Source organism: Pseudorasbora parva, chromosome 23 (assembly GCF_024679245.1).
Source record: "Pseudorasbora parva isolate DD20220531a chromosome 23, ASM2467924v1, whole genome shotgun sequence".
Taxonomy (NCBI): domain Eukaryota; kingdom Metazoa; phylum Chordata; class Actinopteri; order Cypriniformes; family Gobionidae; genus Pseudorasbora; species Pseudorasbora parva.
In genome coordinates, this window is record NC_090194.1 from 18,588,497 (window position 1) to 18,615,975 (window position 27,479).

At 36.5% G+C, this 27,479-nt stretch overlaps 1 protein-coding gene across 1 annotated transcript in view; it reads right to left on the reverse strand.

The window, feature by feature from the left end:
- The window catches only part of LOC137062960 (ephrin type-A receptor 5), a 121,439-nt gene extending 101,710 nt beyond the window's left edge, over positions 1 to 19,729 (reverse strand). The window contains exons 1-2 of the mRNA XM_067433927.1: positions 19,422 to 19,729; positions 11,443 to 11,507 (exon numbers count right to left, since the gene is read on the reverse strand). Of these exons, the coding sequence (XP_067290028.1) occupies positions 11,443 to 11,507; positions 19,422 to 19,512 (156 nt within the window). The 5' untranslated portion in view covers positions 19,513 to 19,729. The remainder of the gene's footprint in view (positions 1 to 11,442; positions 11,508 to 19,421) is intronic.
- Positions 19,730 to 27,479: the final 7,750 nt, after the last annotated feature.

Consider the following 27,479-nt stretch of genomic DNA (forward strand, 5'->3'; position numbering starts at 1 on the left):
CAAAAAGACAAAAAAAAAAAAAAAAATGAGTAACTGTAACTGTATTAGAAGTTTAGTTTTGGGTCTGACATTGGCCCAGTTCTGGGGTGATGAAATAAATCCAATTAGTCCCTATGAGTCAAGGGGAGGTTAACAGACTGGGTTTGACTTTAAGATAGCTTAAAACCAGATGGTGCATTTAGTGCAAAGAAAAAAAAAGGAAATTACTTGAATCATTTACTGAATGTTAAACCATTGTTTCAGTGTTCTCTGGTATGTTTTCATTGAATCATTGAATGGAAAAGCGTATCATGAAATGCTACTAAACAACCCTTGTGTTTCATGGAAGACAGTCTGGAATGACACCAGAGTGAGAATGATAGACATTTCATTGTGGCATGAACTTTAAAGTTTGCTCACTCAAAAATTAAAATGATTTTGTCATTTACTAACCCTCGTCAATCTAAACCCATAAGAACTTTGATCATATTCGAAACACGAATGGCAATATTTTTAATAAAATCTGAGAGATTTCTGTCCCTTCACTGAAAGTCTATAACACCACACACTTAAAAACATTGATATCACAATGAGTCAAGCATTTCAATCCATGTCTTATGAAGAGGTATGGTTCTTGATGAACAGATTTCGATGTAGTAAAAATGTTTCATGTAGTGTATAATATAACTTATAATATATTACTTGGTGGTGGCTGAGGAGATTGCCCCTTCTATATGTAAAGCGCTTTGGGTGTCTAGAAAAGCACTATATAAATGTAATGAATTATTATTATTATTAATTATAACTTTTTTTGAATGTAAAAAGTCTGCAAAATTGCAATATTTAAGTGTGGCTGAATGGAGAATGCAATTAGCATGCATATTACTAGGATACTGGCTGTTTATTAGTACTTATAAAGCACATATTAATGCCTTATTCTGCATGACCTTATTCTACATCCCTTAATCCTACCCAATACCTAAACATAAATGCTACAAAAACTACCTTACTAACTATTTATAATCAGTAAATTAGAAGTTTATTGAGGCAAAAGTCCTAGTTAATAGTGAATATGTGTTCCCCATACTGAAGTGTTACCAAGAAAATAACTGATTCTGAACTGCCTGAAACAAGCCATCAGTAATTCCACTCTTACTTCCTAAAATAGTAATAATAGTCCTTAATAGTATATATATGCCACTATTTGCACTAAGTATAAACAGCATCTAAATAAATACTGTCACTTCACTTTTCCCTTGTGGTGAATAGCATCTATCACTTGTATATTCATAGATGAGCAACAGTCTAATGAGTTTTCAACGACATGAGGGGGAGTGATTTTCTTTTTTGGGCGAACTAACACTTTAACAACAATAGTCAGTGGAGCTTGGACATCTATGCTATTATGTGTCCATACCATATGAAAAAACATATATATATATTTTTTTTGTTGCAGTACCTCTGTGGCTAGTTTACTTGTCAGGCCTTTCAGCATATACATTCCTGTGCTATAAATCACTCAAACTCTCTTTCCTACCATCCCCTACTGAGACCCTTTCCCTTTTCTCTCTCTCCATTTAAATCCTTCCCTCCGCTATCCCTACACACTTATTTACCAATGTTTTCTGCCCCTAAAACCCTCAATTCTCCCAGTGTGAGTTAGCATGTGCTATAGGCATGCATTTACCCATAACCCCCAACTCCCAGAGCACTTCCTCATCGGCTGTTTACTGATGCTACACCACAGAGAACGAGCAAGTACGACCCACTGACTTTCAAACAATAACCCTTCATTACCCACCAATCACCATCGCCCAGCCATCCCTGTCATTGCCGCCCAGGGTCCACAGGGGGTGGAGCCGAACATGACTGACAAGCATGGTTTAAAACAACTCCCTGCTATGATTTTGGCTCTTTGCGTGAGAGTGTGGTGGGACACGTGAATGTGACTTTTCAGGGTGGGTGAAGCGGTTCCTCTGTTGAGCATCACGTCAATGAGTTTTCCCCCTTCAGTAAGAGACAGGAAAAAAGGACAGCAGTGTGAGCCAGAGGTGCCCTAGGCCTGCACAAAGCCTGGATTTAGCTGAGCTCCTGTAAACCGCTTCGTTGACTTGGCAAATCTGGCCTGTTCTGACAGCGGTTAAAGCAGCATGAAGCCAGGGTTGAAAACAAACAAACCGGGGAAGAAAGATAATCGCTGGTATTTTGTGATGTACCTGCCAGTACAGATTGCTGATTGTAGATCCAAAAGCCCCAAAAGCTTTTGAGTCTTCTAAAAACGAGCATCTAACCCAATTGCCTTATCAATGTGAACCATGCAAACAAGAATTTAAACAGTTACTATATAACAGTTTTGTTGCAAAATGTAGTGAGCTTACCTAGACAGCATTTTAAACAGCAACATTATGCTATATTATATGCATTGTTTACCAAACTGCTAGCAGAGAATCCCATAATGCACTCTAATAACATTAAGGGACAGTTCACCCAAAAATGAAAATTCTTTCATCATTTACTCACCCTCAAGTTGCTCCAAACCTTATCAATTTGTCATTTAATATAATATTATTATCTTCTAAAGTGTCTCCTCATCTATAGTCAGAGTTGGGAGGGTTACTTTAAAACGTTTTTGGTTACAGTTACAAATTACTTCATGAGAAAATACAGTAATGTAATCCAAGCACCACAATATGAAAGTAATGTAATCTGATTACTTTTGGATTCCTTTAAGGCCACATACTGTATGTGTCAGGATTTTTTTATTTTATTTTTTCTTAGGCCACATCCACTCGAAGCCAGAGCTTTCCATATCCACTCTTTTTTTTTTCCTCGTTCTAAAAAAAATAAATTCTGTAAACAAGACGTTGTCGAAAGAAATATCTGCATACACACGAAACACAAGTGGCGGTGACATCATCGTTTCACGAAGTTTATGGATTGCCTGTTCACGCGAAAATGCAAGGTGTGTCGTTTTCAGATTTATCTACTCTGGGACCCAAAAATAAATTAGTTTCAGGCTCCAAAAATGCCGGATCCGTCTGGACGAAATGTCGACAAAATACACATTGTTTTACGTATATAACTAAATGCGTCTCTGTGTGTATTGACTCTTAGTTTTAATTTTAGTTGCTGGTTTCCCATGTGTGTCATTGGGTCATCCCATTCACATGTGCCTTGTTAAGCTCCTTTGTTTCCACATGTATTTAAGCCCTCAGTTTCTGTCAGTTTTTTACGTTGAATGGTTGTTTGATTCTGTGAATATTGTTAATTCTACTAACTATAATTCTGTGTCAACTAAATCACCCCCCAATCAAACCTATGATTTTATCAGATGTATATCTGCACCCAACTATTTTACAACTATAAATTTGAACTATTTTACAACTATTTGTCACATTACAACTATTTTAATGTTCAGTTGTAAGAGTGTGTGGTAAACACTGAAACACGTTTCAAACATAAATTGTCACTTCTCGAAATCCAGCTAAGTCTGGATATAGGCAAAGTGAGTTAATTGTCAAATCCAGCGCTTCACAGCTGTTACATATCACATACCCATCCCCTTATTCATCCAACTATTTTAGTAAAACGCTTCCACACGGTTCATTTTCCCCTTCCTTTTTTTTTTTTTTTTAAATTCTCCTTTTCAAAATTCTCTCAGATCTGTTTTGCCTACATTAGTGCTTAAACAAGGGAAGAGACTGCATAGCTTAATGAGAGTCTGCACATTAGTTCCTGATGACACATTAATATTTCTATCATTAGGTTGGAAAACATTCTTATCAGAATAATTTCTGTTTAGCTTGTGTATATTTTTAGAAAGCTAATAAGTTATTAAAGCTGCTGTCCGTAACTTTTTTGTGTGTTCAAGATTTACAAAAAATGATATAATGAGAATGTACAGCATGAATCCATCTTCCAAACTGTGCTTGTGTCTTACCCTGAATCATTATGATACACTTATAATAAGTGTTTATATTGGAACTATTTTAGACCGGTCTGGTAGGAACCGCTGCGGAGGAGCACAGTCCCTGCATGACTTGCTATAGACATAAACAGAGAGAAGTAGCTCTGGCTGTAATGTTCTTCCGCAAGAAGCATGCAGTTATATTTATGAACTGCTAGAGCGCAAAAAGTTACGGACTGCAGCTGTAAGCAATAATGGCTTTGTGTGTGTGTGTGTGTGTGTGTGTGTGTGTGTGTGTGTGTGTGTGTGTGTGTGTGTGTGTGTGTGTGTGTGTGTGTGTGTGTGTGTGTGTGTGTGTGTGTGTTTGTGTGTGTGAGCCTGTTTATGTGGTTTATGAGGACACAAATTTGTATAACTACATAGGTATTACACTGGTATTACACTATAAATGTGGTTTATGAGGGCATATCAAATGTCCTCATAATTTAAATGGCCATAAAAACATACTAAATGATGTTTTTTTGAGAAAGTAAAAATGCAGAATGTTTCCTGTGATGGGTAGGTTTAGGGGCAGGGGCAGTGTAAGGGGATAGAAAATACGGTTTGTACGGTATAAAAACCATTACGCCTATGGAGAGTCCCTGTAAACCACATAGACCAACATGTGTGTGTGTGTGTGTGTGTGTGTGTGTGTGTGTGTGTGTGTGTGTGTCCTCGTTTATATTAAAGGATAGTAAAACTGGAGATCACCTATATTGTGGGGACTATATTGTCCCCACTATTCAAAAGGCTTATAAATCAAACAGGATGAGTTTTTTTGAGAAAGTAAAAATGCAGAATGTTTCCTGTGATGGGTAGGTTTAGGGGCAGGGGCGGTGTAAGGGAATAGAATGTACAGTTTTACAGTATAAAAACCATTACGTCTATAAACAGTCCCCACAAAGATAATGAACCAGACATGTTTGTGTGTGTGTTTTATGTGATGACCACTAGGAGCTGAACGAGAATGAGACATATACATAGTTGTTGAAAACGAAAGTAAAAGAGTGACGCACATTTGTTGCATTTTACGGTGAAATAAGCATCACTACTGTCAATATAACTTTATAAAAGTCAAAATACCACTGCATTTAGTTTTAAGTGAAAACATTGTAATCCCGATAGCATTCCCAATATTTTTTTTTTTCAAATGTAACTATAATCTGATTACTTAGTTGTTGTTGTTGTTGTTTTTTTGTGCCGCTACGTTACTCACCGAACATGTCTATAATTGACAATTAATGTACACAACAAGCGTTATTTCAGTGTGTTCAGGGCTACCTGGAGCAACGTTGCATAAACAGAAACCAACAACCGACAAAATGGTCTGTTGTTTGCTGTGGTCACAGCTGGTTAAGGCAAAAAACACAGCTTAACATGGAAGAGATACCTTCAATTACTTGCATTATCATGTCAGGTCTTGTGGACACAATGTTAAGAGTGTGATGCAGTTAGCTTAGCAACATGCTAATATCTGGGCATCAATTGTGAGTCTCCTGTGCACAATTGTGTATCAATAAGGATACTGCTTTAGAATATATGGAGACTCTAGGATAGATAGAAAAGATGGAGATAGCAAATGTCTGACCACAGGTTTTATGTAAGAATATGCTAATCCTTGTGTGGTTTAGGTTTCTTGATGTTAAAACCTCAATGATCTGTTAACCAATACCTAGATAAATTAAGAGGGTTCATGTGCCATATTTCTCATTAGAGACAGGCTTTACTGAGTCTCTTGAAACTGCTGAGCTGTTGCTAAATCCATCTCACACGCCAGATGCTCTGTTGAATTAATATGATTGTGAGTGTAGTCAACTCTAACAGCATAGCAAACACCCCAAGCTTCCCGGAAACCAGGGTCTCTTCCCTAACTCACATAATCCTAAATCTCCTGGGAATTTTTCAACATTTACCACCAACCACAGTACCTTTGGTCAAAAACAAACAAACAAACAAACAAACAAAAAAATGTGAACTATTGATATATATATAGCTTTCGTTTCAAGTGGGAACTCTCTCTTTGAGAGTTCCCAACCGCAATTTGTATGTACGCTCCATTTTGTAATGGCGATCTACACATTAGGCAGTTGTTGCCTATTTGTTAGAGAGTCCGACTTGTAGCCCGAAGGTCGTGAGTTCGAGTCTCAGTACCGGCGGAAAAGTGTAGGTGGGTGGAGTGAATGAAAAGCGCTCTCTTCCACTCTCATTATCTCACAACTGAGGTGCCCTTGAGCGAGGCACCTAACCCCCAATCGCTCCACAAAAAAAAAAAAAAAAAAAAAAGGCTGCCCACTGCTCTGGGTGTGTTCAGTACTCACTGCTGTGTGTGCACTTGGATAGTTGAAACCCAGAGCACTAATGGGACACCATAATTGGCTATATGTCACCTCACTCACTTCACAATATCACTCACTGTACACTTGCATATGCACTTTATTTGTGTGTGACAATCACACAAAAAAAAAAGATTTATACCATGGTATATGAACATAGCAATGATTCAGTATAATGGTGCATATCAATGTATTACCATCTGATATTGTCACTGCAATATAGTCCTGCTACAGTATTTTTTGCCAATGTTAAAAAACCATATAGACGTACAAACAGCTGAGTAATTGAACATAATTACATCCGCACAATATAATATTGTAAAACCATTTAATAAATGCAAAATTATATGATATTGTAAGAGACATTCACAGAAGGGCCTAGCCTAGAAAACTAGACGCACCCTAGCGGCAGCAAATCGAATCTGCCCGTGAGTGTCGTCTAGCAACTCTCAATACCCTTCTGAGCTGTATTCGCCTAACTCTTGCCGGGCCAATCACATCGTGTATAGAGTCGGTGGGCGGCGGCTGAGTTGACGTTTGCGTGCTTCTAGTAAACACAGAAACTGTCTTTCGAATCAGCTTTGACCGCGACTCTGGAAGACTTGGAGTTAAGCTTTTCTCTGAGAAAAGAACAAAGAACAGCACTGAAGTCATTCTTAAAAAGGGAAGATGTCTTCTGAGTTTTGCCGAACTGATACGGCAAATGTTTAATCTATCAACAAGCTCTTCTTCACCTTCGTAGCTCTGGTTGGTTGTAGCGCTATCCTATCGCGTGCAGAGGTAGTTTGAAAGACAACCGTTTATCTCGCCCCTCAGATTGAGCTGTCAATGGTGAGCTTGACAGGGTAAGAAGGGCCCTCTTTATGATGTAATCTATATATGTTTTTCTTTGTATTTTTTGTTTTAATTTTTTTTCCCTTTATGAATGTTGATCGCGCCGCACAACTTTGATTTAATTTGTTATTGTTTTAAATAATAATACAATCTTTTAAATAAATAGTAAATATATATATATATATATATATATATATATATATATATATATATATATATATATATATATATATATATATATATATATATATATATATATATATATATATATATATATATATATATTTTTTTTTTTTTTTTTTTTTTTTTTTTTTTTAAATAATAATAAAATCAAAAAATCACTTCTTTAGATTTCTTTGAAAAGTGTATTCTTTCAATGAGACATTTTTCTTTTTTGTATCACCCCTACCAAATATAACTATTACAATAACAGTTGATGGTACATTCATGGACAGTTAGAAATTCTACTAACTGTAATTAACTTTGCAACTACATCTCAACTAGCCAAGTAGACTATTAGGTTTGGATTAGTAGAGTTGCAAAGTTACTTATATCTGAAGTGGACCATTGTACTAATGTTACTGAAATAAATAAATTTAAATTCAGAAAAAAAAGAAATATATATTATATATATATTAAAGGCCTTTAATACCTTAATTTCAATTGAAATGGTGTTAAAAAAATATTCACTAGATGCACTTGTAAGAAATGGAATATCTTTATGAATAGTGAGTGTCATAAAACAAATCTGACTGGAGAATAAAAAATCAATGTAGCAAAACAAATCAGCCAGCGTATTAAATCAATTGTTCGATCAAAACTCAATATGTCTTGCATAATAGCAAGACTAGTTAGCATCCCGGGCTTGCTGACATAATCTTCGACTGCAAGTGCCACCCTTGAGTAATTTGAACATCTAATAATAGAGCAAAAATCATTTAATCTCTATAACCACTGAGAAGATTCTGAATAGCCTTTTGATGTATCTGACACTGATTTATCGCTCCCCAGATTTCACATCATATTCAGGATATCGTGAAAGGATGTTTGCATTTCCATCTCAAAGGAGGAATAATCGTCTCCTATAACAGGTGTTATGCAGCGTGCCTGGAGACTTTAGGATCTATTGTTTGGTCTGCATTGTTGCATTGGAGGGCAGGTGCAGGTAAGCACAATGCAAGCGCTCCTTTTTACCATCACAACAGGAAACTGAATTAAGCTATAACAGAACACTGACAACACTGGATGCAGGCCACATTATAACAATAAAGGCCTCTAAACAGCAGCTGGGACAAGCCAGTTGATATCAAGAAAGGAGAAATAACAGTGTTTAACATAAATATAATTTTCGAAACAAAATCTTGGGTTTCACTTTAATTTGATGGTCCCTTTAACACATTTTGTTGACTAAAAGTAATGTTGCACCTACATGTCTACTAACTCCCATTAGAGTGTTAATAGAGTATTAGTAGACTGGTATAGTGTTAGGGTTATAATAAGTTGACATGTACTTGCGAAGTTACTCATGAACAGTAGAATGTTTGTTGGTGGGCCATTACAACAAAAGAGTCAGCAGATATTACGCAGACAGTCTAAAAACAGTCTAATAACAGTTAGTTGACACTTAAAGGGATAATTCACCCAAAAATGAAAATTGCCTCTAGCCTGTCAAGCCAGACCCACATAAAGATGTTTGATCTGGAAACTCACCATTGACAGGGCTCAATCCGAGGGGCGAGATAAACGGTTGCCTTTCAAACTCCCTCTGCACGCGATAGGATATCGCTACAACCAAGCAGAGCAATGAAGGTGAAGCAGAGCTTGTTGATAGATTAAACTTTCGCCGTATCCGGTCGGCAAAACACAGAACACATCTTCCCTTCTTAAGAATGACTTCAGTGCCGTTCTTTGTTCTTTTCTCAGAGAAAAGCTTAACTCCAAGTCTTCCAGAGTCGTGGTCAAAGCTGATTCGAAAGACCGCCGTTCGCCATTTCTTTGTTTACTAGAAGCACGCAAGCGCAACTCGGCCGTCATTATGTTAAGCCCCGCCCACCGACTCTATACACGATGTGATTGGCCCGACCAGTGTTTGGCGTTTACAGCTCAGAAGTGTATTGAGAGTTGCTAGTCGACACCCGCGGCAGATTAGATTTGCTGCCGCTAGGGTGCGTCTAGATTTCTAGGCTAAATTACCCCATGATTTAATCCCCCTCAAGCTATCCAATATGAACCCTGACATTCTTCTTTCAGACAAATACAATCGGAGTTATATTTTTTTTTTAAAGTCCTGTCTCTTCCAAGCATTATAATGGCAGTGAATGGCAGCCCAAAATTTGAACCCCAAAACAGTGCATCCATCCATTATAAAAGTAATCAACACAGCTCCAAGGGGTTAATAAAGTCCTTCTGAAGAGAATAGATTGGTTTTACTAAGAACAATATCCATATTTAACATATTTAACATATTTAAAAAGTAAAATATCTAGCTTCTGGCAGACAGCCTTCCGTATTCAACTTACGGAAAAAAGCATTACTGGCGCGACAATGACATCAGACATTGTGTAAGCATTTCAAACTGCAAGAAGCGTTACACTTTCTTTGTAATTTCAATATGGAAGGGGGTTCGCTGGAAGTTAGATATTTTATTTTATAACGTGTTAAATATGGACGTGTTAAATATTTTTTTGGATTACTTTTGTAATGGATGGATGCACTTTTTTGGTCTTCAAATTTTGTGCTGCCATTCACTGCAATTATAAATCTTGGAAAAGCCAGGAGCCATTTCTTTTTTATAACTCTGACTGTATTCGTCAGAAAGAAGAACGTCATATAAATCGAGAATGGCTTGAGGGTTAGTAAATCATGGGGTAATTTTAAATTTTAGGTGAACTAACCCTTTAAAGCTGCACTGTGAAATTTTTCCGTCCGCTAGAGTTTGATAGTTTGATGGTAGTTTGATGACGGCAAGTTTGAGCTCAGAATCTTGGGACATGTGGTCTTCACCTCACAGCCGGTGGAAAAGACTTAGGCAGGGGATAGGACTTAGGCAGAAATCATGTTCATGGACGTGATTATTAATGGTGCTGTAGTATGAAGCAGAGCAGGGCCGAGAATCAAAGGAGTGGAGCAAGGACGGTGTAGCGATTGTAGCCGAACACATGGCTCACGAGCAGCAGGACTTTTATTATGACGGGACACAGTCACCAGCACCATTTCCACTTTTCCGGTCATGAGTATGAGGTAACACAGCTCTGTTTATTAAATTAGATACATTTAAGTGTTTTATGACGTTACTCTGTGCATTCTCTCAGAGGCTGCTGGGACACACACTGCTAAGAGTAAAGCGTTTCTGCCAAATTAAAAAAAAAACGGAAACCGGAAACAGAGGGTAACAGATATAATGCAATTGACAGGCGACTCCATGAGACGTCCCGGCTCCTTGGTTAAAATATCTATTTTCTCACAATTTACAAATAGTTGGAAACATTTGGGATATTGTAAGAACTCAGCTGAACAAAATCTATAACACTGGCCTAGTGGTTTTTGGATATTTTACTGCAAAAATCCTACATAGTGCACCATTGAGTGCAACGTTACAATAGCCAACAGAACAAAAAAAAAATAAAACAAGTGTTACCAAATCTTGAAAATCAAGTGATAGCTTAGCAGGGGTGCAAAACTAGAAGTGAACCCTGGATCGCTGAACTATTCTTGTATCAGCAAACTAGAACTGGGTGATGTCATGATAAGACGTTAAAGTTGTTTGGGGCGGGTGTAAAAACAGCACGATACTGACAGACCTAAAAGAATACTGAGATATTTATTTTCCTGTTCTGTTCGAGTTTGTAGCTGCTTATTCATTCGACAGCCTGTCAAAAACAACCAAGATACTCAACACCTATGTTCCATTTCTGCTGACAAACCATTTCATCCAGATTCAGCTTTCTTCACTTTTGTTATTCTCAATGTATCTTATGCTAAACAACAGAAGGAAATAGAAAAAAAAGAAAGTTGGCCATTTGTCATTAAAATTCAACACATTGTTTGCAGGGTTTACCAATCGGCTGGCTCGACAGAAATAAATTACATTCTGAGCGTCACAAAGAAATTAGAACAGCAGGTTTAGTGTGTCTTTGTGCCTCTTTTAGAACAAAAAGGGCTTCCCTTCGTCTCTGTTTGTCTCTGACCTCTCGTACTCCCTCTCTCCCTGTGCTGCGCTCGCCACGTTCTATTATTTTTCACTTTGAAACTGTCTTTTCTGCCATCAAGGGAATTGGAGACCTTGAGATGTTCTTCTAAGCCAGCTCTTAACTCAAAGTGCAGAGAGACAGGAAGATGTGTGGAACTCACCCCATTCTTCGGGTAGGCGACCCACCCCAGGTCACCAATTACAGAGCGGGAGTCCAGCAAGTTCACTGCAGGAGAACAAGAAACAAGAAAAAGTCAGTGATCTGGAGAAAGCAATATAAAAATAATATTTATATGCAGATTGCTCAACTTCAGAGATCACATTAGTTCTGTCGTTAAAACTCTTTTAGTGTTTGGCATGGTAATATGACAATATTTAAATGTTTGGACAATATTTATACATACACAACACGATGATGTGAGCAAGAAAGACATGCTTCTGCTATACAAAATAACATACATTAATTACCTGTATATCAGATCTATACAAGTGGAGTTGGGGAAGGGGGAGGGTTTCTGAAACTGCTTGGCACTACTGTAGCAAATGCTGTCTAGCAGCGATCTCATTGGCTACTGATACAGAAGGAACCAATCAGCTGTGCCTTATAGAAAATGATGTGATTGCAAGCACACTGAGTTAAGGGCCTGTCAGCCAGCACCGTCTAGAGTTTAATGACAGAACTTTGTATTTTTCCTTTATCACAATATTGTCTTCATTCGTTTTTGTACTATAGATTCTCCATTTTTTTTTAATAATTGTATTTTAATTATAATTACTATCTCATTAATTGTACTTCACATTATGTGTGTCACAATATCATCTAGTTCAGGGTGAGCTAATTAGATTGGACAGGTGTTCATACATACAACTTTAAAAATATATATTTTAATTAAAATCGCATCCCATTTGTTGATATTGTATCACCTTTGTCATATTGTTGTCGATATCTGCATATACATACTGTATGTGTGTGTGTGTGTGTGTATATATATATATATATATATATATATATATATATATATATATATATATATTAAATGCTATATCGTCATAAAAATATAATCTAGTTCATTTAGGCCATCAGACTACCAGCACATTTTTTGGGGGAAATTAAATAAATAAATTGCATATCCTGCTTTTATCCAGATGGGGTTTTGAATGTCTGGACAGCAAATAAAACATGAAATCAGATTTGGTGGTTTAAAATTTCAATCATATTTTTACAGGTGTGTCTCAGTCTGACGGTCTGCCCAAATCTGATTTCAAACTATTTTTTGTGTCACTCTTAAGGCGACGCACAATAGTAACGTCAAAACTGGGTATGGTAGCATTCATACAGTGTTCAAATGGTATGTCCGATTTCGTCATTGTCCTGACTCCAGTGCCATGGAGGAGTTCTGCACCGCTTATTTGGAGGGTGAGATGATGCACCTTCATTTTTTCTGCATTTGTTTTTACAAAAAAAGCCTCATCACATACTTTAGTACACCTACACCATTACCAAAGCAATCCATGCAAACAGGTTGGTTATGTCTGGACACACAAATCACTTGCAGTTAATAGTGTGGACAGTCTGAGAGAAAAAAAAACAAAAAAACACAGATTTGATTTGATTTGCCTGCAGTGTGAACATATAGCCTTTGAGTCAATTTGTTTTAATTACACTCAAAAAAAAAAAAAAAAAAAAAAAAAAAAAAAAAAAAAAAAATATATATATATATATATATATATATATATATATATATATATATATATATATATATATATATATATATATATATATATATATTCTAGCTGTTTGCTCAGTTTATTTACATAAAATAAGCTGAAACAACACAAATCTTTAGTTTTTTACCGAATTGCCATTTTACTCAATTGTATTATGTTAAATGAACTAAAATTTGTAAAGTGTTAAGGTAACCTAAACCATTTGTGTAGGGACTACTACTATGTTGCGCTGACTGAACTGGGCAGTGTATTTCTAGTTCCCAGCATGCTTTGCATAAGGATGGATCAGGAGAGTAAATGTTGAAATTAAGTGCTGTTTAATGTGTTTTTTAGTGAAGGGAAAGACCTGTTAACGTTTGATTTTATATTAGACAGTTATATTTGATATTTAAAAGTTGTGTACTCTTGTGTCGATTTTTTGAGGTTACCATTATCGTGAAGTGTAGACCTTGCGGTTAGGCTGTGCTGTTCTCGATGAGCTGTAACTGTGCTAATGCCAATGATAAGAAATGCTTTACTTGATCATTACTTGCATGTTACATTTAACAAGTGATGCTGACTAATAGTTTTTATAGAAATAAAGAAAATAAATTATTTTGACAGTTCCCATAGACTTAATATGGTCATCAGTTCTACCCCTCTCTGTCCTACTTTATTTCTTTGTTGTAATATTGACTAAATGATTATAAGTTCACACATCAAGATTACAACAAATTATATCAAACCAATTAGATTTTGTTGGAAAAGCATAAATCATTTTCGTGAAAGTTTTCCTTCATTTAATTTAATTTCTGTGTAGGCATTTGTACGTAAATCAATAAAGCACATGAACATAAGGTGTATAAAATAGATTTTAAGTGTTATGCCATTAAACATTTAATTAATTGCATACACTAAAATCACTGAATTTAATGAATGCAATAATCAATGAAAGTTGCACATATGTAAATGTGTTTTAGATGCTGTCAGTATGTTGACATTTTAATATCATCAAAAATTAATGAGGACTTGGGTCAAAACTGCAACAAGTGTCAAAAAATCTAATTGAAATTCAAAATAATATTATATTATATTTCATATTTTAAATATTTAGAAGGGAGAGTGTATTGTAATGGAAAATCCAAAATGAAGATTTGAACACAGTGTGTCTCATATGGTCTGAGGGGGGAACCCTCATAAAGGTAAAATCAATCCCAGATGGAAAATATTATGCATCCAGACACTTCTGTATCTGAACACCAACAAAATCACATTGGCTCGTTACAATATTGATCAAAATCTGTCTGAACAACACTGAGAACAATCATTGAAGAAAAGAAAAAAAACCTATAGGAAATATAATAGAACAAGGAAAAACATTTCTTGCCTAATCTTTGCCCTTGGTTAAATTGGGTGCATATTCTTTGTGAGACGTCCATAAAACAATCCTGTCTTTTTTAGATTATTGTGCCAGTATTTGATACGCAGAGTAGGTCACAGGTCCTTTTTTTATCTGCTGGAACCTTTTACGAATGAGTACCGCCACAGCTAATTAGATGACCTTTACATTCACAGCCCGATATGGGCTGAATTTTAATTTGACCTTGTGTTGATCAAAGGTTGTGCGGTGAGACTATTTAGCATGTGTGAGATGACTCACAATAACAATAACATTTTTGGCTCCAAAACTATATAAAAAAAAAAGATAATGACTTAAAAGCCAACACAAATGTCACAATGGAGCTAAAAAAAAAAAAGAACACAAAAGCAAGGCCATGTACTGAACATTGGTGAGGATCAAAAGTTTATTTTTATTTAAAAAAATGGTTGGTGTTAGTCTTTTTATATAAATAAATTAAATAATTAAAGGATTAAAAGGTATTTAATGAAATAAAGAAAAAGAAAATAGAACGGTATGAAGTACTCTAAGTCAGATAGTCACCTAGTTGTTAAGTAATCTATTTAAAATTTATTTTATTTTAAAAATATGCATACAATTGCACTTATTTCCAATTTGTCAAAAATGCTAATTGTTTATCGTTTCGTCACATTATGAATGACATATATCATGTAAATTATAGCATATTTTCAATTAAAAATGCCGAAAATTCAATAAAAATCTAGTTCAAAAGCAAGGTAGGTGCCACAATATATATATAATGACGCTGGAGAATACTAGATGAGATTTGTCTGATATAAGGTAAAAATAAACAAAAACTGTTCAGTGGTTTTTGTACCAATATGGATTTGTATGTATGTGTGTTTTTTTACTCTCAACTCTCATAGAATTGCACCCCATTAACATTCATTATACGATCAACGGTTGGAGTTAAAAATCTGCATTTGTGTTCTACTGAAGAAACAAACACACCTACATCTTGGATGCCATGGGGGTAAGCAGATAAAATTTAATTTTCATTTTTGTGTGAACAATCCTTTTAAGTAGGCTTAGTTTGCATCACTGTATTTTACTGACGGTTTTTAACATATAGTATCTACACTCACCTACAGGATTATTAGGAACACCATACTAATACTGTGTTTGACCCCCTTTGGCCTTCAGAACTTACTTAATTTCAAGGTGCTGAAAGCATTTTTTAGAAATGTTGGCCCATATTGATAGGATTGCATCTTGCAGTTGATGAAGATTTGTGGGATGCACATCCAGAGCACGAAGCTCCTGTTCCACCACATCCCAAAGATGCTCTATTGGGTTACGATCTGGTGACTGTGGGGGCCATTTAAGTACAGAGAACTCATTGTCATGTTCAAGAAACCAATTTGAAATGATTCGAGCTTTGTGACATGGTGCATTATCCTGCTGGTAGTAGCCATCAGAGGATGGGTACATGGTGGTCATGAAGGGATGGACATGGTCAGAAACAATGCTCAGGTAGGCCGTGGCATTTGAACTATGCCCAAATGGCACTAAGGGGCCTAAAGTGTGCCAAGAAAACATCCCTCACACCATTACACCACCACCACCACCCTGCACATTGGTAACAAGGCATGATGGATCCATGTTCTCATTCTGTTTACGCCAAATTCTGACTGTACCATCTGAATATCTCAACAGAAATCAAGACTCAAATTGTAGCCTCTTTTTCCTATTTCGAGTGGAGATGAGTGGTACCCGGTGGGGTCTTATCCACCTGTGCGTGTTGTGGCTTCACAAATGCTTTGCTGCATACCTCGGTTGTAACGAGTGATTATTTCAGTCAAAGTTGCTCTTCTATCAGCTTGAATCAGTCGCCCAATTCTCCTCTGACCTCCAGCATCAACAAGGCATTTTAGCCCACAGGACTGCCGCATACTGGATGTTTTTCCCTTTACACACCATTCTTTGTAAACCCTAGAAATAGTTGTGTTGAAAATCCCACTGAGCAGACTGTGAGCTCTTCTGGAACCAACAACAATGCCATGCTCAAAATTGCTTAAATCACCTTTCTTTCCCATTCTGACATTCAGTTTGGAGTTCAGGAGATTGTCTTGACCAGGACCACACCCCTAAATGAATTGAAGCAACTCGCATATGATTGGTTGAATAGATAATTTCATTAATGAGAAATTGAACAGATGGTTCCTAATAATCCTTTAGGTAAGTGTGTAGTACAATAGTGTTCAAATATAATTTTTTTAGCTACTTATATCTTACTAGGAATTCTTCTTACACTTTAAAACCTAAAGCATTGCTTTGGAATTCACACTTGTTTTTTGGGCAACAGTAAGCAAGAATATAAAATATTTGGCAATATATAAAAAAAAATGGGGGGGGGGGGGGGGGGCAGTTTGTCCCCCTAAATGTCTATGGTGGTTACGGCCTTATACATAAAATATGTAAACGGGTAATTACCAGGATTTTTTTCCCTCATGCCCTAATCAATAAGATCGTATCTTATGTAACCCCAATTTTGAGACTTACACATTAGAAGGGGAAAAAACACTGAATTACATTTACATTTAATCTGATTTTAACACCAAATGAAATAGTCCGTGTGGCCCATTTAAAATGAGGTCTAAAATGTCTTTCGTTTGAATGACAGACATTGATGTGCATTGTCCTACTTAAACTGAAAAAAAATATCCTGGGGAGAATCACATAAATCTAATTAGCATGAAGAAATACAGTTCTGAACTAGATAAAAGAGAGGTTGTGTCCATCCTTAGGCAAGTACAAGCGTTTAAAGAGGTGCAAGATACGGAAATCTAACTCTGAGAGGGGAAGAATACAAATTTAAACGCTGAACATAAAAAGTAAGCCATGAAAGAAATATTCTCAAAAAACACTGACTCCGGGACATCTAGCTGGCAAATATTATGATTTGTTGCTTTTCTTCTTCGGAATACTCAAGGTTAAACGATCCAAACGCAACGGATAAAATTGTTCATGTTCATTTAAAGTGTTTTTAAAGCACGTTGCCCTACAGATTACAGTTCACCGTAGGTCACGGCTCTCAGAATCGACAGGTTCGTTCGAATTCGACTATACTCGCAGCTATTGTGATTCTCAAGTGGCCGTTGTCCTTCCGCGTCTGCCGGGCCATTGTGCCAGTCTGTGTAGGCACCCAAGCGCCCTCCCCCCATCCTGCTCTCATTTTTATTGTGCCATCATCAGCGTACAATCAATCAACTCATCCCCACACTTGTCATTGCACTATCCATATGTTGACTTCTGCTCATTATAATATTTACATATTCTATAGTCTGAGCACTTCAGCCCGAGTGATAAATTGGAACACATTAATTTTAGTTGCAAATAATTTGTTGACATTTCCCATGGTTAGAGCGGGTGAAATCTTTATAAATATTTGCTAGTTAAAATGTCAAAAAGTTTGAAAGGTTTGAAAGGCAAATTCACTGTTGTCTCCTGAGAAATAAAGCTGTAAAATATGGAATAGTGCCTATTGTTCTTTGCACACTACAAAGCAAATTTAGGGAACTTTGGTGCACTCCGTGTCTATGTTTCCTTTGTCTCTATGCCTCTAATGCAAATTCGCCATCCCACGTGTACAGCTATATCACAAAAAATATTTATTTTTTTAACCAAAAGTGCCATTGTGGTCCAATGCAATGCATGTTTTAAAGCTATCTGATTCTTCCTATTACATATTTAACCTCTGAAAAGACCATATATATTTAAAACCTTCATAAAGTGCCTCATCTTTGTCTCTGTAGAAATGCATTGTAGAAATCATATTGTATAGGCATTCCTTTTCATCCTACAATAATCTAGCATTCAGTATCCGTGTCGTAAAGAATATGCTACAGAATGGACTACTGAATCGACATTAATAACTTGTTTTAAGTATTAAGCATTAAGCGAATAGCATGCTGTCATTCTGCTCATCTTTGAATGGATGTTCTTATTGAACAACGCAATTCATAAAATCTGTAAAGGACTCCATTGAACACGTTCAAAGGAAATGAAGCAATTCACAACACACTTCACGACTTCTATCCATGCTTTCAGTGAGTGTGCGGTATCGTGATGTTTAAATAACACCAGGCTGGAAGTTTGGTGAACTGTATAATCACTGAGGCAGGAACTTCTGCTGGTCTGGTCTGGTTTGAAATTATTGCTGGCTTTGTGGACTATATATTACATAATGCGTCACAAACGGCATAGCATTTCAACCTGTGTAGAGCCACACGTACCCGTGTATACCATAAAATACAGAGAAAGACCCATGAAACGTTCAAGAGGAGATCTGATGGGTGTTTGATGAATTTATACTTGTGTATATTGTGAACCCTGTTTATAATGCCCTGACTGTAATATGTGATAAGGTCATCTATCTATCTATCTATCTATCTATCTATCTATCTATCTATCTATCTATCTATCTATCTATCTATCTATCTATCTATCTATCTATCTATCTATCTATCTATAACGGGTTTGACAGTTTAATGGCAACTTTTTAAGTTCTACACAAATGTTTCATGGTTATTTAGAAATAGCAGTTATGTATTTATAATGAGGGTATACAATTAATAGGATATGTCAAATAGGGACAGTCAGAATAATGGTAAAATTTGGCCATGATAATGCATCTTAAAAACATAATAATGGTTATATTTAAAACCAAAAAGGTTTGGCAGTCTGATTTCATTGGAGAACGTTTAAGTTCTACAAATAACTTTTAAAATGTATTTTTTTACTTTTCATTTATAAACTAATGCATACCTGTAATGTAGAAACCTCGAAATCTGAGAAACATGTCATGAAACATCAAGAACATTTGTATTATTCTCCAAACAACCATATAGCAGCAAGAAACCAATGGATTAAAAAATGGCTCTGAATAAGAAAAGCGTTCTTTGCCAAACCATTGAAGAACCTTTACTTCCAGAACTGTATGTTCTCTTTGCGGCTTCCAGTGTCAACCATTATATCCCCGCAAATACCACATTTCCAAAGCCCATGGCTTACCTTCATTACTAGGAATGCAGAAAGTCCTGAACGCGCCGAGACTGAAGACGCAAATCCAGGCGATGTAACTCCACTGTGAACGCATACTCATCGACTGAAGAAATGTGTCAAATGAACGAATGCACTGAAATCACATCAGCACTGAAGCGATCCTGAGAGACTCGCGGAGGACATGAGGACCGCTGACCGTGGACACGCAGGAATAAAAACACATTTGAGCGGAGAGAAGCGGCGCGCACGTTGCGGTGAGTGTTGAAGCGCTCCGGTTTGAGACTCGCGGAGCTGTCAGACACCCACACAGCCGACAGCATGAGGAGGAGGAGGAGGAGGAGTAAACGATTACAGCTCTCCAATAGACATCAATGACTGCTCATGACATGAGACTCATCTAGACTAATGAAGGTGTAAGTCAGACGAATAATGGCAAAAATGACGTCTTTGTGCACATTGTGTCAATCCTAGGTCTATATTGATCGTGTTTGACTAATACACGGCAATTTTCCTAATGAGCCTAATAAAGGAACACTTTTATGAAGCATTACAAAAGGTAACGATATATTTGCACATGTATATATCCATAGAGCATTAGAGTATTGGTTATAAGTCCTGATGCAGACTATTAAAAAGCCCAAATAACTACGTATGTAGCCTACATTACCAAGATCATCCAACCATCTTTAAATTCTACACAACTGTTTTATGGTTATTTAGAAAACATGTCTATAGTGGTTATGTATCTATAAAGAAGACATTAAATTAAAGGGATAGTTCACCTAAAAAAATACAATTTGATATGTATCTGCTTACACCCAGGGCATCCAGGATGTGGGCGTCTTTGTTTCTTCTGTGGAACGCAAATGAAGATGTTCAACTCCAACCGTTGCACCGTGCCAGTCATATAATGCATGTCAATGGGGTGTAATTCTCTGAGTTAAAAAAAAAAAAAAAACGCACAAACAACTTCAAATTAAACCCTGCGGCTCATGACAACAAATTGGCCGCAAATGTGAGTGATATATATATATATATATATATATATATATATATATATATATATATATATATATATATATATATATATATATATATATATATATATATATATATAGCCTATATATATTGTTCGGTTTCTCACACAAACGGATTGTTTCATGTAGTCGTTTCAATGTGTCGTCACGAGCCACAGGGTTTAATTTGAGCCTTTTATTTCTGCATGTTTTTTTTTACCCTCATAGAATTACAACATGCATTATATGACTGGAACAGTGCAACAGTTGGATTTAAAAATCTTAATTTGTGTTCAGAAACAAGCACTCCTACAACTTGGATGCCCTGGAGGTAGGCAGATAAACAAAATGTTTGCATTAAGGCCCCGTTTGTCTTGTATGAAGATGCGTTTTGGTTGATCGGATCACAACTGGACAGCGCTAAATAAAGATAAAACCAAAACATGCTCATTGAAAAAAAAAAAAAAAAAAAAAAAAAAACTCTTCGATTGTTTTTGTTAAACATAACATGTTTGCAAAACGCAAGTACATGCATATCACTGTATTTTACGAACACTATAGGCAGTAAAACAGTAAACACTTTTAAAAATTGTCATACACAATATTAGCCTAGAAATCTAGACGCACCCTAGCGGCAGCAAATTTAATCTCCCCACAAGCGTCGTCTAGCAACTCTCAATACAGTTCTAAGCTGTATTCCCCTAACTCTTGCCGGACCAATCACATCGTGTGCAGAGTCGGTGGGCGGGGCCATAATGACGACAGCCGAGTTGCGTTTGCGTGCTTCTAGTAAACACAGAAACTGGCGAACGGTGGCGGTCTTTCGAATCAGCTTTGACCGCGATTCTGGAAGACTTGGAGTTAAGCTTTTCTCTGATAAAAGAACAAAGAGCGGCACTGAAGTCATTCTTAAAAAGGGAAGATGTGTTCGGGGTTTTGCTGACCGGATACGGCGAATGTTTAATCTATCAAAAAGCTCTGTTTCACCTTCGTTGCTCTGGTTGGTTGTAGCGCTATCCTATCACGTGCAGAGAGAATTTGAAAGACAACCGTTTATCCCGCCCCTCGGGTTGAGCTGTCAATGGTAAGTTTCCAGACCAAGCATCTTGATGTAGGTCTGGCTTGTCGGGCTAACACAATATGATTAACTAGGCAGATTATGGATTAATTACTTGTTTTCACAGCAGCTTACCTTACCTAACTAAAAAAAAACATAAATGTCGTTTGTATGCATTTGAAATAAGATATAGATTTTACTAAAGGTCAGCTTGCTTAATTTAATCAAGATAAGAATGTATTAAGTCAATGTCATGCAAGAAACTCTGCTTCTAACCACAGCTCGAGAGCAGTCGTTGCAACCACACAAAAGTTTGCGATGCTGATTGCGAATGATCATTGGAAACTGTTTTGGGGAACACCGACTCGTTGAACTAATAGCTGATAACGATGGAACTTGCGACCATAGTTGTCTAACAATGCCACGGTATGTTTTTTTTATAATGAGTCTGGCCTGTCTAAAAGAGTTTGAGCTTGTCCACTTTCCACCACTTCCAGAGATAGTCAAAAAACGCCTTTAACCGAATTGCTTTCGTAGTGTAAATGATCATGTGGTCAAAAGTGTTCAAACAGCCACAAAAGAACACCTACTGACCTAATGTGTGAGCATTATGGGACGCGCGCTAGCCAGACGCGATTTAATCTTTGGCCGGAGACCCAGTTTGGTTTGAAGATGAAAAACGTACCAAGCACAATGTTCTCGCACCATTCCTGATTTCTATCACACTCACAGCATTCGGTGTGGTCGTGAGGCTGTCAGAGCAGAAACAAAAGCTGATGCTTTCGTCCATTTCTGCCCATTAGCTCGAAAAACAAAAACAAAAAAAAACAACAACAAAAAAACACCTTTCCCAGCTCTTGGATCCTCCCCTCAAAGAAATCCAGACAGAAGTGGTTGAAAGTGGACGAAAGAGACGGTTTAAAACAGCAGGTTTAAGCAGGAATGTTTCTCCTTGTGATCCAATTGACCAAAACACATTAATACTAAATGAATACCGGGCCTACATGTTTATACATTGAAAAAAGCATGGAATTTACATTATTTAATTGTGTACAGCAGTCCCACGTGAATCAATTGCGTTAAACAAACAATTTGTTCATGTAACTTCAACATAGTGGAATGAATACATTTTAAGTGACTCAATTATGTTGTTTCAAAGTGAATTTTATATGGCTCCCTGACATGACTCAGACATTCAAATTCATATATTTTAATGTTACACAACTGAATTATAATACTGCTCTAGCTAGTCAAAAAAAAAAACTTTTAGCTAGCAAAAACACACATTAGCATCTTAAAAGCCAAGCATTAAAAGCTCCTTCAGCAAAACCAATATGACATTGGTTATATTAGACCACAGCCTAAGCAAATGCTCCACTCTTCTCCACAATGGTAACCCACCGTAATTTAAACTGTTCTAATAACTTGAACATAATTGAATATTAAACAGTCAAGTCTCCCCCTGCATCTTGCTTATACATAAAACACTTTTACATATAAAACAACAATTTACTCTCTCGATTTAGCCATATGCAAAACATGCTGGAAACTAACAAGCCCCGCTCAGTTTCAGTTAATGCAACAAATCATTTATGTAACAACACAAACCGATTAGGTAAACTTCAGTTTGACTTATATTTAAATGGACTGAACACAATCAAATTAAGTTTGGACACAATGTATAGCAATTGTGTTGCTTTAGCTCATTTTTATCAAGCAATTTAGACAAGCAGTAAAATTAATCTTTTTCAATTTATGCACTTACTGTAGTCTTGTAAGAAAAACATGCAAAGAAAAACACTATAGTAATATTGTCACAGTCGGTGACCAATGAACAAGCTAAAGACTCAGAAGACCACAATTTAAAATAAACTGTAATCTCAGCTTCACAGGACCATGCAGACGCTAGGGCTACAAACACAATCTTACATAACAGTGTCTAGACAAAGACTGGGTGAACAAGAAGAATTTATAGCAGACAGAAACGAGATAATTAACTAAACACAGCTGAACAGAAATAAACAAACAAGGGTAACCTAGGAAACAGACAAGTGGCGGGAAACTAAGACAAAGGACCATGTGACAGAATCAAAACACAACAGGAAAACCAAACGAGCAGAGAGACGTGACATATATGGCATAGTCATTTGTACTATGAGAACTACATTAAACTATAAGTTTTCCTCAAAGCAACAAGCTTTTGCAGCAATAAAATGCAACGATTTCCAAAAGCAAGTCTGTATTCACAGAACAAATGTGATTTAAGCTAGCATGGCCTTTTTATCTGCAGCTCTATTTTTCACTGCATTCTTAAAATCCAAATTTAAGCCGAAGCAGCACTTCCACCCACAAGATAAATGTGGCTCAATGACTGCAGCTCAATCTCTTTCATCTGCATGATTATACATATTCCCGTGCCGTGCCCTCCCGACACATCCCACGCTCCTCAACATCCTCATTCACCAGACGCTCACAGAGAAATTCAGCAGCCAAAATCAGACTCAGATCCCAAAATGACGAACAAAAGAACATCAACGATTGTCTTCAGATGTCAGCAAAAACAGGGAAGGAAGGAAAGAGTTGGTATATTCAAACGTATCCATTGCAGTAACATCGTTTCGGTTGCACATGACACCACACAAATAATGTTCAGGTCCTGATAATAAATGTTTAGATAAAGAACAGAACACAATAATAAAAAAGGCCCACCTTAACACCAACACAAGTATTTAAATCTGTTTAAATGTGACACATCTATCTAATCTGAGATGTTACGATTTGAGTCATTGATAAGTGCTTACTGGCCAAAAGTCACCTCAAAGTCTTGAATGTACATTTAAAGGGGTGATGAATTGAGAAATCAACTTTCCCTTGAGCTTTTGATATATAGAAGGTCATGGTAATATACAAATATCCTGTAAGTTTCACAGCTGAAAACTTCCTTGTTAGTCAAAGAAAAGCTTTTATAGACACCAGGCCCAGAAAACAATCCTGTTCGCCTCTTGACATAATCGACTGATGAAACACCGCCTCTACATAATAATAAGCACATTTAGTTCAGTAGCTCCGCCCACCGACTCATGGAGCTGCTCGGATTGTGCTAGCCAGCAGCTATTGCGCTATTCCTGGTTGTGGAAGAACACAGTTGCTGCATAAGCTTCCTTTGGATCCTAATAGTAGGAATGTGTGGTTGAACTGTATTTTTAATGAAGTTCCAGCTGATGTGGGAAAGACATGGTGTTCACTTAATTTCACTGCGGAATCATGTGTAAACAAATCTCAGGTGGCACTGGATTTGTATTGAAATTAAAACACAACGCTGTTTCTTCTATATTGGATCCGACAGGAGGAATTGTGCAACACACTTATGTGAGTAAAACATACGTTTTTTTTTTTAATATATGTAATAGTATTACATTGTTATAGATTGTTTTGCTTATGTGTACGTGTCTAACAGGACATAAATTTAGCACTCTGGACTTTAGACATGTATGGGCCAGGGCTCGCAAAGCCCAGCGCCCCGGTGCTGTGTGTTTTTCAGAGGGGCTACCAAAACGTAAGCCCGTCGGCAGGCCGATGAATCTCATAATATTCCTTTCTTGTTCTGCACTATTCTCTCTCCTTCTCTCTCTGGATCATTTTTAACCAAAAAAAGTAACGGACTGCAGATTTAACTTTCTATTAATTCAAGAATCCTAAAAAAATGTATCATGGTTTCCACAAATATATAGGGCAGCACAACTATTTTTAACATAATAATAAGAAAAGTTTTTGAGCATCAAATAATCATATTAGAATGATTTCTGAAGGATCATGTGACACTGAAGACTGGAGTAATGATACTGAAAATTCAGCTTTGATCACATGAATAAATTACATGTTTGAATACAAAATAGTTATTTTAAATTGTAAAAATATTCCACAATGTTATTGTTTTTACTGTATTTTTGATCAAATAAATGCAGCAATGAGCATAAGAAACTTCTTAAAAAAATAAATAAAAAAAACTCTTACACAAAAAATTTTAAGTAGTGAAATTTTAGGGTAATTAATATTTTAGAGAATTCCAAAAATACTTGTCAAAATGCATCTTATATGTTCCAATACACAATGTTATGTCAGAGTACACTTGTTGAGTACAAGTCTATTTACACTGTTAAAGAGTAGGAGTCTCATGCTGTTGAACGTATGACGGAGTATTTCTGTCCCAAATACACTCCTTCAAGATTCAAACAATTTTTGGAAAGTTTAATTCGAGAATGGCCTTTTATGAAGTCATAAAGATATGAATAAATCTTTATAAATCTCCCAGCACGTGCGCACATCAACCATAACTAGTGCAAGAGCGTCATCAATGAGCTTCGTTCGGGTTACGGAAGCCGTCGGCAGCGCTGTCATTTTGTTTTTAGACCACAAAGTCAATAATATCACTAAAGTGTGTTTTTGGCTGAGGGAAAGATAACCTTATTCAGCTTCCCAAATAGCCAGCATTAAGAAAACAGCCGATGCAGTTTGATTCTCTGGAGCAGCAGCGGAGTTCAGCAAGTGTGTTTGTTTGTTCCCGGTCATGAGTCGAACATATAATGTCAACAACACGAACATGTAGTGAATTGAAAGTTATTCAGGGAGTGTGTGTGCACTAGATTCGTCAGCTCCGCCCACTGCACACATGCACAAGCACGGCTGCTCTCAGAAAGAATCAGTACAGCATATCTGCGTTTGATAAATATGATTAAACTAAAGACTCTTCGATATGAAGGATGCCATTGTACTCTATAGTTACTCAAGATTAACATGAGATTAGCAGAAATTGTGTGTTATGTCCCCTTTAACCAATTATTTTAAGTGTGAGAAATGTTGAATATCTTATCTTAATTTTATGTTTTTTTTCTTACATGACGTGTATTCGACTGTACTCTGAAAAATTAAAAAATGTCAAGTTTGAGTCCACCCGAGAGCATCTGTGTCCGAGTTTAATTACCCCAACTCTACTGAAAAGGCTGCAGCTTCTAAATTAAAGAGTGAACTGGACTTGTCACAGGCTTCAGCAAAGACCAACCTTAAATCAGCAGGGTCTTTGCCACCACACTCAGAGCGGAGGCTTGGTTTAGGCAGACACAGCTGAGCTGTCACTACTGATAATCGTGTCCCGGCATTAAAGAGAGAGAGAGGACTTGGATAAAAGTAAAGGAAGAGGAACAATCTGAGAGTCAGCACACACAATCTCAGAGCAACACACTTGTGCATTGTGGGATGTAGAGGGTGACTCAGAACCCAGTGGGTAGTCATGACTGATAAAATACAAACTATAATATGGTAAGACATAAGAGGGCACTTCACATAACCATTTACACACTAAAAAATGTATGTGAGGATAAACTTAACAGATTTCTTATGGCTCTGAAAAATGTGATTCTGATTGGTCAATCCCCTCATGAAAATAGGTAGCCTGCACATTTAAAAAGAGTATTTGTTACGGAAATAATTTACTTTAAAAGAATATGATAACACTTTAGAATCTGAATCTGTAAATAATCTGAAAGAATCTGTAAATATAAGGCACATACTGTAAAAATGTTTCTTTTTTCCAGTTGTTTTACCTGTATTTTTAATTGTGCACTATTGCGTTTTATAGGGTTAACGGGAATGTCTGTAAAATGACTGGATAATGTCCAGTTCATAAGCTGCCATACATTTTCTGTTACTTTATGGATTTATTTTTTTACAGTGCAGTTACATTATTCACAATTACAAGTTTTTTTTTTAAATATACAATGCTGTTCAAACGTTTTTTTGTTTAATGTTTTTAGAAGAAGTATCTTATGCTCACCAAGGGTGCATTTATTATATTACAAATACAAAAATAAAACCGTAATATTGTGAAATATTAAAATTTTAAATATCTGTTTTCTATTTGAATACATTTTAAAAGGTAATTTATTGATGTGATGAAAATCTGAATTTTGAGCACCATTACTCCAGTCTTCAGTCACA